This window comes from Anarhichas minor, unplaced genomic scaffold (assembly GCF_050575085.1).
Source record: "Anarhichas minor isolate MPS153535 unplaced genomic scaffold, ASM5057508v1 ptg000081l, whole genome shotgun sequence".
Classification (NCBI taxonomy): domain Eukaryota; kingdom Metazoa; phylum Chordata; class Actinopteri; order Perciformes; family Anarhichadidae; genus Anarhichas; species Anarhichas minor.
This window is the reverse complement of record NW_027466527.1, coordinates 794,545-810,448: the sequence shown is the minus strand read 5'-3', so window position 1 is coordinate 810,448 and position 15,904 is coordinate 794,545. Positions and strand designations below refer to the sequence as shown.

At 38.6% G+C, this 15,904-nt stretch overlaps 1 protein-coding gene across 1 annotated transcript in view; it reads left to right on the top strand.

Moving 5' to 3' along the window:
• The first annotated feature begins 7,140 nt into the window (after positions 1–7,140).
• The window catches only part of LOC142938259 (cyclin-dependent kinase-like 5), a 37,688-nt gene continuing 28,924 nt past the window's right edge, over positions 7,141–15,904 (top strand). The window contains exons 1-2 of the mRNA XM_076081528.1: positions 7,141–7,204; positions 10,054–10,088. Of these exons, the coding sequence (XP_075937643.1) occupies positions 7,141–7,204; positions 10,054–10,088 (99 nt within the window). The remainder of the gene's footprint in view (positions 7,205–10,053; positions 10,089–15,904) is intronic.

The following is a 15,904-nucleotide window of genomic DNA, read 5'->3' as shown; positions in this document are numbered from 1 at the left end:
TTCAAAAGCTGTAGACCAATCAAATCTCACGATACTCACACGTACAGCCAATCGGGCAACGGTTTGCTCGTTTTTAACCAACCAGCGTCTGTTCTACTCGGTCTGTAGTTTAGGATTCCGGAAAGTAAAAGGAGTGATCCATCTTCACTTTCTTTACTCTTTGAAAGACCTTTCTGATGCTGTGGTTAATAGCGGATAAAAAACAAACGGATAACTAAATTCCTTAGAAATAGAGAAACGTTAACATAAGAAAACAATCTTATAGTTTCTTTAAAAAAATAAAAAAACAGCAGAATACTATTTATTTTGATCACCCATCAGAATCAGAAGAAGTGTTATTACCAGGATTTTGTCTTTGTTTGGTGCATACAATAAACATGTTAAGAGGGAATAAAAATGCAGGCAAAGTAGCTACTGCAAAAGTCAATTGCATACATATAGAATTACAATATAAATATGAAAAAGATGCTATAACAATACTGTAATATGTGCAGTGTAACTGTTTTTTTAGAACGATAGTCTTTTGTTAGTGATACAGTATTGTTAGTGTGATGATTTGTTGTTGTGTTATTGGGAAGCGCGGACATTGTTTGTTATTTTTATTTACAAAGGAAAAATGATAAACATTGATTACAAACAACATATACATTTACTGAATTACAAAACAACCACTGACGCTGTCTTGATCTAACAAAGACAAAAGGCTGCTATTCTTAAATTAATGTGAAGGAAAAATACAATTTAATAAGTTGACAAAGTGAATTAAACAGAACAGCTGTTTAATTAAATAAAGACTAGATCACATATAATAACATCTTTAAATCATAAAATAGAATAATACAAAAGAGATGATGTGGATATTAAATCTCAAAACTGATGTTTATATTAATGGAATAAATTAAAACCAGAAAAACTCTAAATTAAAACATTCCATCTCTATGAAAGTTTTTTGACCTTTCTAACAAAAACGTTGATAACAACTCCCTCAAAGTTACGTCATCACATTCGTCAAATAGCAGAACATGACTCAGAACGACTCTCTCATATCAGTTTAAGGCTCGCGTGCTTTCCCCGCCTACGAATTTCCTCCACAGTCGAGATTATTCTAACCGGAACAAACGTCGTCAGTCCAAATATTCAAGCAGCCTTCAGCACAAGTGGAAAGTCCCAAAGCAGTAATATTATATACTGCAGGCGACATTCAACAAACGTGACCAATGAAGGAAAACCATATATCTGGGTTTTATTTTGAAATGATTGTAATTTGCTGGATGGTTTCACTCACATTCATCCAAATAGTTTATGACAGTGGTGTCAACATTTAGCTGGCAGAGATGTTCAATTCAAGATTCTGATCCATCTGATTATGTCATAAAATATAAGACATTTTCAATATTATCAATATAATAATATAAATGTAATATGTCGATAATAAAAGCTCCATCTTCAACAACAACTACATGAAATGCTACTTACATATTACTGCATCAGTAATAATAATTAAATATGATGTATTTACACTCATTGTCCATTCTGCACTTTTCACTGATACATTGATTCACTGATTCATTTACATTGTGAATGCAGTACTTTACATTGATGTATTGCTATGTGATCTGAAGACTAACATATAAGTAACATTTCGTGATGAGGTGACCTGTTGTTATCATAGTGCAGCTTTAATAGGAACACATTGGCTCTTTGACATTCTGTGAATTTTAAAGCACTTTCTCACAATTAGTTATTCCGGATAATCATGCTCATAATCAGAGTGTCGTCTCCTCTGAGGACTTTATAGAGAATGAGCCGATTAACCCCAAATCAATAATCTATTCCAAAACAAATCGATGCAGTAACCAATGGAATAATCCACATAAGATATAAAAATGGCAATATTGCGTTTTTTGACAATAACTCTCTAATAAAATTTGAATTATTCTGTTATTCATATTTTTATTGGTGAAAAGTGGTGTTACATTATACAAAACACGTGCCTTTAGATGTAATCAATCAAGAGAACATTAATGAAATACAGAAAAATAACTTTAGTACCATTCTGAGCCCAAACTGCACATTACCGACTATTGAGATGAAGTGCTCTGTTCATCCTGTAGGTGGCAGCATAGATTCATGTGATGGCATGTACATGGAACAAGCTGTAAAGATCCTTCAGTGTTTTAAATATCAATAGTTCATATTTGGTTTGAATGACGTTGAGTTGATGGATGGAAACACGCAGGACCTCACCAGCAGTTTTCTATTTGCTTTGCACTCAGAATGTATGTGTCGGCTGAAGCGTTTCACTTTCTACTCATGATGATGAGGAAAAGATACAACCATCACTTCTCTATTCACCAAAAACAAATGTATAATCACAGCCCTTCAGACATTTCAAATGATAGACATCGGAATAAAGACAACGGCAAAACGATGAGTGAAAGAAGAAACGGAAAACCTTTTGTAACAGTTCATAATTATCAACGATTTCATCTGAGAGGGCGCATAAACCGGCAATGTGATAAAGGTCCCTCTGTCCTTCCAGTGGAGAAAACGTGATCAAGTGCTCACCAGGGCGCCCTCACAGTCGAGAAAAGCGGGATGCAGTGCAATAATGGTTGCCCTTAAAATGGGGAGAAGGTGATGAAGTGCCCTGCAGCGCCCAGAGGAGAAACACGATGCAGTGTCATTTCGAGGCTGCACTGTATACACGCGGGGAAACTTTCTGTGGGCTGTTGCATCACTGTATTTAGTCCAGCACTGGTTCAGTGAGGGTTGATAAGCGACTTGCTACCCTTGAGCAAGGCAGATTTAAAATCTGTCTCTGAATCGTGTTGCTCTACATTGTCCTTTATAATAGCGCCATGTGCAGTGCAGCCCATAGATTATGTGATCGTACTGAAGCAGGGTGTGATCTTGTGGATTATGTAATTGAGAAATTAGAACAATAATATCCCACCTCGTACAAACACCCTCAGACCGCAACACAGTTTTCTTCTCCCCACCCCCCTTGTTGCTGCCGTTCTGCTCTCTGATTGGTCCAAACGAAGGGGGCGTTCGAATGAACAAGTGTTTAACCCGTTTTCATTGGCCGTCGTCACGCCACTCAATCTGTTGCCTGGTGATCTGCTCCCTTGCAGCTCGTCAACCGCACGATCCAGTTACTGGCGCTGCCTGCTGCAATGAAAATACCTCCGTTGGTGGGTGGATATAAACGGGCCCGGTTCCATCATTTTCTCCCCAAACAGTGACCGAGTGAGTAGTTCATATTTCATATCTCCACATAGATAAGAATCTATGTTGATATATTCAGTTCAGCCTCTCGAGACATGCGGCTTGGAGGTTTGTTTTTAACCTAATTTGCGTTTTAATATGTTTTGTGAATCAGGCAGAACAACAGCTAACGTTTCATTATAACGTATCTAACCAGAGTCCATGCTGGAATAATAAAGTCAGGACATTTGTAGCAAGTTGTGCTGAGTGTCGCCATATGTGTCTGACTTGTTGGATTTTTTTTATTGCTGCTGCTCTGCATTGAAAAATGTTGGAGCTGCATTCATTGTGTTGGGGAAGTCGTAGTTACACACACACACACACACACACACACACACACACACACACACACACACACACACACACACACTTAAACGCAACGTTACAGTACAGCCAGAGTCCATGTTAAAGCACAATCATTTTAAAGCCACATTTGTGTGTTTGCTGTTGCTGTTGAGGATGTGAGAGATTTATATCAATAAGCATTAATGTATGACAGATATTTACATAAACAGGACTTATTATTTTAAATCATAATGTAACATTTATCTTTAATGTCTGTTAGCTGGCTCTTTTTAATTTTTTTGTTGCTCACTAAAACGTGTTGTCAAAGTGCCTCAAATAGCAGTGACGTAAGCCTTGTTTCTGCAAAAAAATAAAAAATCTTACCACTATAATTTTACTGATCATAAAACCCAGTTCAGGTAAAGATAATACTGCTATTGATCACAAGAGGTGGCTTTCAAAGTCCTGCATTTTTGAATTCCTCAGACTCAGTCCATTACCACGCATGAGTCATTCTGTTGATAGAGACAAAATATATGATCCACACAGCAGTGCCCAGTGCATTCCTGCTCATATTAGCCTTCTAGGGTCTGGGGCCTGGAGAGTATTCGTCTAAAATCTGCTCTGGAAAAAACAGGCTGCATGCCGCTGTGTGTAGGTTGTGAAATGAGGAGAAGGAGGAAGCACATTAACGACCAAAAAGGCTTTCTTTTCCCCTCCTCTGCAGCCATTGTCTTGCATCATCATCCTCCTCAAGTTCACCTACAGTTTGCTGTCAGTTCACTGGTGTTGATGGCGTTCGGCTGAGTGACATAAGGGAGTAATAGACCACACGGCAGCGTTTAAGTGTTCTCGGAGACAAGAGTTTATTTTGGTTTGTGCATGCTGATGAGCAGCTTTTCTGTGCCCACAGCACCGTAGGCAGGCAGACCGGGAGGTGTGTGTGAGCAAGTCCTCCAGCTTCTCCAGCAAGGAGAAGATGAAATGGGAGAAAGTGGCGTCTAGAGTCTTGTCTGATTCAATAAGAGTGAAGAGCGAGTGGATACCGGAGGAGATGCTTTGATCACATTAACAGATTGTTTGGTGCTGATTCACCCTCCGAAAAAAAGAAAAAAAGGTAGGAATAACAGGGAGGCACTTGGTATCGTTTCCCATTGTTTTCATAATGTGTAGTGAATTATATATGTTTAATCTTATGTTACTGTTTGTACTCATGAATGTCAGTTTACTCATCAGTGAGAGTACTCGGTTGTATAATCATATCTTCCGGGGCTCTGGAAGGAGATTACTGAAATCCGACAATCATCAGGGTTATCTCGAGTTAGACATGAGACTTTCAATATCTGAAAAACAAAAACCTGTGTGATATGCTCGGTGGAATGAACTTTGACAGATGAGGGCCTTTAACAGGCAGGGAAGTGTGACCCATCATCAGTCCTGCTTTATTTACAATTTCTATTTGAGTGAAAACAATGGAATTGTGCTAAAGGTTTAGCCATAGAAATAGAGCATGAGTAGAATGGAGATTAAATTGTTTTCTCTGGTCGTTAGACGAGCACAAGTGGCGATTGTTGTTAGTTGTAATGGCGACAGCACACGTCGGTGGCAGAGGGCCGCTGTTCGGCTAATTTTCTGTAATCAGTGTAGCATTAAAGCAAGCAAGCTAACTAGCCCACTGTGTACTAGTTAGCTAGCTAGCTTGTTAATTCCAGCATGCTTTAGTGCTACACTGGTTTCAGAAAATTAGCCGAACAAAGTTGTCACTCATCCATTAATAGCAATTTTCTTTTGTGTGTGGATGAAGCATTCAGTTAAGTTTGACTCATGTACTCTGGCTCACCGCACTTCATAACGTTACTACTCCACTGCTCGTTTTAGTCGTTACTAGAAAACCTCACCTCAGTGAGTTTATACGGAAGTTAACCTGCTACAACGATCGCAATGTCAACGGTACACATAAAAATGGCCGCCGCTCTGATCATCCTGCTACGTTGATTTAAATCGGAATGTCCAATGTTGAAACATGATTTTTAAGTTGTCAGAATTGTGTTCATAGTTCATTTCGTTGTGTCTACAAAGCAGAAAAACTGATGCCGCATTTTTGTAGTCAAACTTCAAGAGCTGGAATGGATATCAGTGAAAATGGGGCTGATCTATTCAACTCAATTCTATGTTTGTATACTATAGACCAGGGGTCTTTAATGTTTTTCAGGCCAAGGACCCCCAAACTGATAGAGAGATGGAGCAGGGACCCCCGACTATATCTATTGTATAAAATTGTGTTTTATATTAAACTGGTCCTATAGTGCCGTGTATAAACATACCTCTTTATTGTGCATTCAATACTAAGCTATTCAAATAATACACAGGTTCATATATTCATGTTTTTATTTTAAACCTGTGCAAGGTACAGTGAGTAGGGAGGCCGTGCTACTGCCATTTAGAAACATACTTGTCAGCTGATACCAATGTCAATATCAACATTGTCTGTAAATTGATAATCATGCATACAAGCTATTCAAACTGATGTTTTCATTTTAAACATAAATGTGGAAACGAAAATGAGTGATGGCCTATTAGTGCCACTGCCATGCATAAACATATCTGTTATCCTGCATACAATACTGAACTATTACAATAATGGACACATTCATGTTTGGGAAAAAACATTATTTATTTTTATTTATTTATTTATTTTTTTATTGTCTAATCAACCAAATATTTCGCGGACCCCCTGCAGTACCTCCACGGACCCCCTAGGGACCCCCTGTTAATTTCTTTTTTTTTACCAAATTGCTGGTTTACGATTTAAGAATACAATAATTATTACAAGTCATTTCAAACAATAATTAATAACAACAAAGTGCATGTCTGTGTATTTATTTGTTATATTTAGTTTTACAAAGTTAAGAAAGCAATGTTTAAGTCAAGCCTGATGTTGCCTTAGACATAAAAGAATGATCCCAGTCACTGAGTGAGTCATACAGCTTATTGATTACACACCGATATGTCACAGACACAAAGTTTCATATATATATATATATATATGTAATTATTGCAATGCTTAAATCAGTGAGTGGGCCACAGGCTCATTTACCATTTTCTTACCTCCTTCCGTGACACTGACCTAACAGACATTTATTGAAATGAAAATCTTCCAGTCAGGATATCTCAGCCTCTTGCAGCTAAATAGAAGTGCAATACTGAGTCACTGGAGAGCCCCTTTAACTCAAGGACGTGGAGCTGTAGAGTGACAGTTTTGTGCCACTGAAGAACAACTCTGCAAAACCTGCATTCAAAAAATCACTTTCTTGAGCTTCTTTTTGTTTTAAAATGGCAAAATATATCCAGTTTTGTCTGTTAACTGATGCTCTCTTAAAGCTAACTGGAGAATATGTGTATTTATGTGCATATATGTATATCATTTGGTACGTCTTTCTGCAGGTAACCACTGAAGAAGGCATGTGGCGGATACTATGGCTCACAGCCGGCACGCGCCCCTCCGGAGCCGACAGTTGGCCGCCTCACGCCGTCCTGTAGCCGGGCCGAGCTCCGTGCACCTCGCGCTGCCTACCTTTTGACTTCATGAAGATCCCTGACATCGGTGATGTGATGAATAAATTTGAAGTCCTTGGGATTGTGGGTGAAGGTGAGAGTTCTCATTCGATGCCACGGCAAAATGTAACGAGGTGAAATACCAAAAAACAAATCTTTCATTCTGGTCCAGTCTTCAGCCACAGAGGCGGTACACTCACACATTGTGTTGTAGGGCTTTTCAGTGAGCAATCATTTGATGGTTTTTATTCAATTTGCCCGCAGAACAGACTGTGTTAAAAGCCTGCTCTGCTGTTCATGATTGTACAACTCAAAGAGGTCAAGGAGAAATGTTTTTAAACCATGGACACAGTGAAGATGCTGTGACCTGAGTTCTCTTTGTGTTGTAAAAAGGAAGAGGTGGATTGTGGGATTCTGTTTTATTGTTGTAAATACCAATCAGACATGCTGATTTGATCGTTTGTTCCCCCCAAAATGCTTCTCATTGCTCTTCTTTTTCCTCGAGCCACTTGCTTGATATAAAGTGGCAGAGGCCCTGAGGTTGTCCCACTTTTTACTCCCACATCATAGAAGTTTTATAAAGTGTGTGTGTGTGTGTGTGTGTGTGTGTGTGTGTGTGTGTGTGTGTGTGTGTGTGTGTGTGTGTGTGCGTGTGTAATCTGTCGCTAGAAGACAGAGGGAAACTTTGAGCTGGATTGTGAAGGCCGACTGTCCGTTCAAAGAGGAGTCTGTCTGGAATTAAGTCGGCTCTTTTGGTGCCACATTAAACTGTAAAGTTTCTTTGGGTCCAGCTCTACTTGCGGGCTGTGCACTAATGGTTCTGTGCGCTCCACTTCATCCAGCATCATAGATCTCATCTCACTGGTCTGGAGGTCAGTCGATTTTGTTCATCATTTAGGACCGAGAGAGCGGCACGTAGAGATGTTCTGATGCCAATTATTCCTGCCCGATACCGTGTAGCCTACCCATCTGATGCCAGAGTGTTAAAAACAAGTGTGTGTGTGTACTGTACATATTTGTGTGTAGATATATTAATGGGTGTATCTACTGTATGTATGTGTATGTATATATGTATGTGTATATATATGTACGTGTATATATACAGTATGTATAGTTGTTTGTGTGTATAGCTCAGAGCAGATCCATTATCAGCTAGCTAACGATGACATGTGACCGTGTTTTATGTTGAGGTAAACCTTTGGGAGATATCGTCCCTAAACTTCAGTAATTGGTGCAGTTTTTGAAGCCTTGAAGCCTTAAATCTAACTTTCCTTAAGTGTGTGCTGGTGAAGGAACACAGAGCAGTTCATCATATGCTGCTCTGTCCAAGAATTCCTATTGAATCCTCTGTGTGTGTGTGTGTGTGTGTGTGTGTGTGTGTGTGTGTGTGTGTGTGTGTGTCTGCCAGGGTCGATAACATCAGAACTACAGTAGCTTGCCAACACTTGTGTCCTACTTTCTGAGCCTCCTGTTCTTTTTCTTTTTTTTTAAGTGGGGGATGTTTTTCCATAATTCATGTCAACATGTGAGAAGCATTAAGAAAAAGCAGATATAACCCTCTGAACCCCAAAACCCGCTGGCGGGATGGAAAAGCACGTTTTCTTTAATTAAACAATCGCCAAAAACTACACCGTTTATCTCAGCCAGAAGCTGTAAAAACTGTCATAATTGTCCGATTTTCGTCTTTCCGACGGTTGTTGAACACATCATCAGTGACGAACGCCTCTGTCAGAAAAATCAACCAAAAACAAAAATCATATTTCATCAAAAACATTTTGTTCTACATGTTCTCATTATAAATGTCTCCTCTAATAAAGAGTTCACTTTAACCAGATTGTGTAAAAACATTAAAGTGTGAAACTATGACGTCATGATTGATTCATCTGAGACCAACAGTCATGTGACTACAAGGAGGAGACACTGACTGAACTACAGGAAGTGAACACAGAGAGGAGAGGAGAGGAGAGAGGAGGGAGAGGAGAGGGGAGAGAGAGGAGAGAGAGGAGAGAGGAGAGGAGAGAGAGGAGAGGGGAGAGGGGAGAGGAGAGAGAGGAGAGGGAGAGGGGAGAGGAGAGAGAGGAGAGAGAGGAGAGAGGAGAGAGAGGAGAGAGAGGGGAGAGGAGAGGGGAGAGGAGAGGAGAGGGGAGAGGAAGAGAGGAGAGAGGGGAGAGGAGGAGAGGGGAGAGGAGAGAGGAGAGAGAGGAGAGGAGAGGAGAGGGGAGAGGAGGAGCGGGGAGAGGAGAGAGAGGGGAGGGGAGAGGGGAGAGGAGAGGAGAGAGAGGAGAGAGGAGAGGAGAGGAGAGGAGAGGGGAGAGGCTGGAAACGTGAATAGTTTCATATTTATAACACGTAGAGTCTACATTTTATTCTCCAACATTGGTAACACTTGTGGACACACAACATGTTGGATTTATAGATTCCATTCTTTGCCAACTTTTGTAAAATACATTATCCAATAAATTCAATTTGCGTTTTTTCTTTTTAATGATTTGTTATTCTAACCGTGTTATTCTCACTAAAGACATGTTCTAGTTCTCTCTACTTCTAGCCATGATGGTTCTGGTTCCATAGAGGAGCAGAACTTCATACTACAGAGAACATCAAGACCACAGAGAGAGGCTGAGACTGCTCTGGGGTTCAGAGGGTTTTAAAGCACTTTGTAGCAATAAATAAAAATGTTCAGTCTGCTCGAGAATTGTTAGCATTGTTAGAATTGTTAGCATTGTTAGAATTGTTAGCATTGTTAGCCAACTAATAAATACATCGAGCTAGGGTTTGGTCATTCATGCTGGATCACAAATCAACATTTTAAAACTGAATTTATTTTCGTCTCATGTGGGTCTGATTGAAAGAAAAAATAAGAGTTTGAAATACTTTGAATATTCAAGAAGATATTGGCTGTGGTGAATCTCACTTTAACGTACCGTTTCCTTCTTTTTTAAGGTGCCTATGGTGTTGTTTTGAAGTGCCGACACAAGGTAAGATCTTATAGATTTGCATGTGATCACCTTGTTACTAATTCGTACAATCATCAGTTGTTTTCCTTATTGTGTTTATTTTACTACATGAAAACATATGGTAACTTCTGTTCATCCAATGAACTTCGGCTGAGGAGGAGTGACGTAGAGACGGCGTATACGTCTCTGGTAGAGACCTGTCAATCAGCGTGTAGCCCCGCCCTAAAGCATCCCCTGCTTTATGGTCTGTTTGACTCTAAATGGACCATAATGTACTAAATGAACATCATGCTGTATTGAAGAAGACTTGAAACTAGAGATTGAGACCATAAACTCATGTTTTCAATGTTTACTGAGGTAATAAATCAAGAGAGAAGTAGAGTCATTTTCTCATAGACTTCTATACAACCAGAGGAGTCGCCCCCTGGTGGACATTAGAGAGAATGCAGGATTAAGAGACATCACTCGGCAGAACCGGAGGTTGCCTCCTGCCACAAACCAATGAGTGACGTCACGATGGCTATGTCCACTTCTTAGATTAAAACCATAGGCTGTATATATTTGTCTCTCTGCTCTTATTCGTCAGTGAAAAAGATCTGCTTTGAATGGCAACAGTCAAATGAAATACTTCCCCCGAATCTGCCGCTTAATGTTTTTCTCCGTCATGTAAAAGGAGCTCTGATAGTTTGTCTTGAATCAATTCATCAATTCTTTAGCACAAGAACAAGGAAACAAAATAAGAAAGGAACTGTGAAAAGCAGACGACCTGCTCTGCAGTAATACTCCTCGTCATCTCAGTCCATCTAAGGACGAGGCGGAGCCAGGAAACAAACTCCCTCCTTCTGACGGGAGAGTCTTCCTCGTCAAGATCCTCGATGGGTTTCACTACGTTGGATTACATCCATCACCTTACCCAGTGTTTCCGTTAGCCAGGTTTCCATTAAGCTGGCTGTAGAAGTGAGGAGAAAAGACGGAATCGCAGCCTGTAATTATTACCGAGCTTTATTCTTCAGACTGGCTGCAAATGCCAAATGTCTCCATTTTCTACAACAGAATCCTCAGTCACACAGCAGACGGAGGCTGTTGCTCTGTCTGTAACACACTTTACTGTGTTTATTTGTGCCAAAATACATCATCATCATCACTTTGATCAGAAATATGTATCACTGTGATCGTCTGCAGGGTTTATCAGAACAGGCAGCTTTAAAGCCAGACAGATGGAGAGTAAAATCATGATTCTTTTATCACATTTCTTATGTATTGATTTTGATTTTCTGACTCAATAATCCAGTTGTGGCTTGAGGCTGTGGTTGAAATAGTTTCATTACGTTCTTTATATTTCCGTATTGACTTTGTGCAGCTGATCCATCGGACGGTTTGTTTGTTGATCTGTTGCCTTTAATTTATTACGGTATCATTTGATGAACTCATCTCAATATATAATATATTATATTATTAAAGCTTCCTGTAAACGAGTATGTAGGAAATACAAGTAATGTGCAGGTAAATGATGTATTTTATATTAATAATGGTTTAAATTACTATGTGTAATGTGATGAACCCACGAAAAACAAAAGTATATCTAACCGAATTTTGCAGTTAATCAGTTTGTTTTGCAGCTTTTCTGCTTTGGTTGAGTTTGATTGACTCTGTGCTGAATGCTCTGATTCAAAAACTACTTTGATCTCGCTTCAGTACGGAAGCCCTGAGTGGACAATGAGGAGGAAATAAATGATCTGGTGATCCGTCTGCTTTAAATGTTTTCTCTGTTTTGACTAAGAACCGGTGAAAGAGAGGTTTTGCCAGGTTCATCTTTCTTAAATTCTTATTTCTTTTGTTGAAGTGTTTGTTGTTGTGCTACTTGTTTTGGCCACAAGAGGCTGAAGTGCACCACTACTCCATGTTCTGAGCTTTTTATTTACTCTCGCTAACACAGAATACATGGACCTTGTGTTTAGAGTGAATGGAGAAATGAAAACTCACCTGAAGAAATCTGGATGCTCTTAGTTCTATTGAGAAGCCTCTCAGGGCTTCCGTAGACAGCAGACGCGGTTGTCAGCTAGCACTTAACCGCTAAAGAGACAGAAATAATCGGGGTTCACATGTAAACTAGGTGTCATTCTTGACCTCAGAAGATTTTAACATCTAAATGTTAATTAGTTTGAGAGGAATAAGCAGCTTCCCTCCTCAACAGCTGTGCTGATTGGCTGATGACTTACTGTCACCAGCGAGTGCTTTAGTTTAAAAACACTAAACATTTAAAGAGATCATTGGCTGGTTTTGTTGTCATCTTTATAAAGCTTAATTTGTCATTTTAATGAGCTCATTACACTTTCATTATCTCTGGCACGCAACAAAATAACAGCAATCCCTGAGAAGTGTGACATTCTGACGCTCTTCTATTGGCCTCGTGATGTGTGTGTGTGTGTGTGTGTGTGTGTGTGTGTGTGTGTGTGTGTGTGTGTGTGTGTGTGTGTGTGTGTGTGTGTGTGTGTGTGTGTGTGTGTGTGTGTGTGTGTGTGTGTGTGTGTGTGTGTGTGTGTGTGTGTGTGTGTGTGTTTTAAAAAATGGATAGTTTGACGTGTGGAAAAAGCTCAGGAGGATAAATCCTCCCGGCTGCAGATCAATGTGGACCAGTGCGATCTGGAAAGTATCGTATTGTGGGTGTGAATGAACAAAGTTTCTAACTCGCAGATCTATGCCACGTAATTATGTGTGGGTATATATGTATGTATGTGTGTATATATATATATATATATATATATATATATATATATATATATATATATATATTTGGTGGAGCTGCTGGCTGCAGGCAAACGGATGTATTTGTGCAACAACAACTCGCAGCTGCTGGTGCTCACTGAACGTCACTTATTTCACCACCGACACGCCCCTCACATTCGGTTGGTACAGTACGTGTATTTAACAGGAATAATTAGATGCGAGAAGGGACGAGGAGGATTTAGAAAAGGATGGAAGCAGGAGTGTGCCATTCATCAGCGTCCACATAATAATGTGAATCTATTTCAGAGGCTGCTGCGCTGCGTCCGCCCCCTCATTCTCTGTAGCTTCACATGTGAGCGCTGAAGAGTCGGGAGGAGAAGGTGTAGTCTTTTCACTGTCGGTGTAGCAGCCTATGTGCTCTATGAGACATGTGGATGATCAATAAGACCAACTGTTGTGGCCATTTGTCATTAAATATCTAAAGCAAAGAGCTGCTGATGCATCATGGGTATGTGGTGCAGGCAGGCAGAGTTTATGTGCAAATATAAAAACATGGCAATCATGGCTAAAAGAAATATGCATAGGCTCACCCAGGTGCATGCTGGTCCTAAACCTGCCTACCTACGTATATTTTCACAATTTTAAAAATGTTTAAAATACTCAAACATAAGAGATAAATAATCAGTGCAGGAAGAGGCAGAAAACACACTTGGCTTATTTGATTTACTATACAGAACACATAATTAATAAACATAAGATATGACTCCGTAATAATGATGACAAAGTATTTTAAGAACATATGATGTATAATAACACATTATCAACACAAACTAAACTAAACTAAATGCTAAGTGAGCAAACACAACATATACTAAACAGGAATGAAACTAAACAAAAGAAAACTGTTTAAATCAATCAAAAATCTAATCACAAATGTAATTATTGAACAATCAATCAAACAATAGTACTTATTATGAGTTAAACTAATTACAGAACAACAAAATATATATAACAAGAAAATAAGGAAACCCAACAAATAGCAAAAGAACAATCGATCTAAATGTAATAGCAAACATCTAGAATAATCAATCAAACAATACTTCTTATTATGAGTAAAACTACAGATAAAGAGCCAGAGTACTCTGTTTATACACTGATACTGCTGAGAGTATCACAGTATATTACTGTGCCTTTGTAAGACGACTTCAACGATAACGAGACTGTGCTTCCTCTCCATCATAATGACACACATTTATGCGGATTGTGTGATTGAAAGTGTGTACAAGACTTCTCTTTATTATTTATTTACCTTTTATTGAACATTTATTTTAGAACAGTTCTCAGTTACAATGAAGTCCTGAACACAGAGGCAGCAGCAGGAGGCAAGTTGACAGAATACAACACAGATACAATCTCAAACTATCTTATACATAAAAATACAACATCGCAATGTGAACAATATATAAAAACAACAATGTTCCCAGAGAAACAGTTGCAGAGATCAGAGACTATCGTCTGTAAAGTTATTAAAGGAGGATAACGGAATGAAGTGAAGAGTTTTAGCTTCTTTTCAAACTCGTTCCAGTCCAGGACTTTTTTAAATGACCATTTTAATGAGGTTGCTGAAGTGCAAATTGCAGTTTACTGTTGGAGATGTTGAGTCGTGAGCGGAGAGACGTGGAGGTTTTACCAGTCATAGTTTCTACTGATGTAACTGGACCGTTGTGGATCCCCCTCAAGGTTCTACACGCATGTGAAATCAGATCAATGACACAGTTAAACATCACAGTGTAAATAAAGTTTTAACGTTAACCATCAGAGTGTAAATAAAGTTTTAACGTTAACCATCACAGTGTAAATAAAGTTTTAACGTAAACATCACAGTGTAAATAAGGTTTAACGTTAACCATCACAGTGTAAATAAAGTTTTATCGTTAACCATCAGAGTGTAAATAAAGTTTAACGTGAACCATCACAGTGTAAATAAAGTTTTAACGTTAACCATCAGTGTAAATAAAGTTTTAACGTTAACCATCAGAGTGTAAATAAAGGTTTAACGTTAACCATCTCAGTGTAAATAAAGTTTTAACATTAACCATCACAGTGTAAATAAGGTTTAACGTTAACCATCAGAGTGTAAATAAAGGTTTAACGTTAACCATCACAGTGTAAATAAAGTTTTATCGTTAACCATCAGAGTGTAAATAAAGTTTAACGTTAACCATCACAGTGTAAATAAAGTTTTAACGTTAACCATCACAGTGTAAATAAAGTTTAACGTTAACCATCAGAGTAAATAAAGTTTATCGTTAACCATCAGAGTAAATAAAGTTTATCGTTAACCATCAGCATGTAAATAAAGTTTATCGTTAACCATCAGAGTAAATAAAGTTTAACGTTAACCATCAGAGTAAATAAAGTTTATCGTTAACCATCAGAGTAAATAAAGTTTATCGTTAACCATCAGAGTAAATAAAGTTTATCGTTAACCATCAGAGTAAATAAAGTTTAACGTTAACCATCAGAGTAAATAAAGTTTATCGTTAACCATCAGAGTAAATAAAGTTTATCGTTAACATCAGAGTAAATAAAGTTTATCGTTAACCATCAGAGTAAATAAAGTTTAACGTTAACCATCAGAGTAAATAAAGTTTAACGTTAACCATCAGAGTAAATAAAGTTTATCGTTAACCATCAGAGTAAATAGTTTATCGTTAACCATCAGAGTAAATAAAGTTTAACGTTAACCATCAGAGTAAATAAAGTTTATCGTTAACCATCAGAGTAAATAGTTTATCGTTAACCATCAGCATGTAAATAAAGTTTATCGTTAACCATCAGAGTAAATAAAGTTTATCGTTAACCATCAGCGTGTAAATAAAGTTGTACTGACTCAGTAAAACATGTGTTTCTAGTCTCTGATCTCTGATCATGTTTCATTGTAAACAACCAATCAGTGTTTAAAGCAACAGGAGGAGAGCTAGTAACGTTAGCAGCACCGCTAACGGCTAACCAACAGGAGGAGAGCTCGTAACGTTAGCAGCACCGCTAACGGCTAACCAACAGGAGGAGAGCTAGTAACGTTAGCAGCACCGCTAACGGCTAACCAA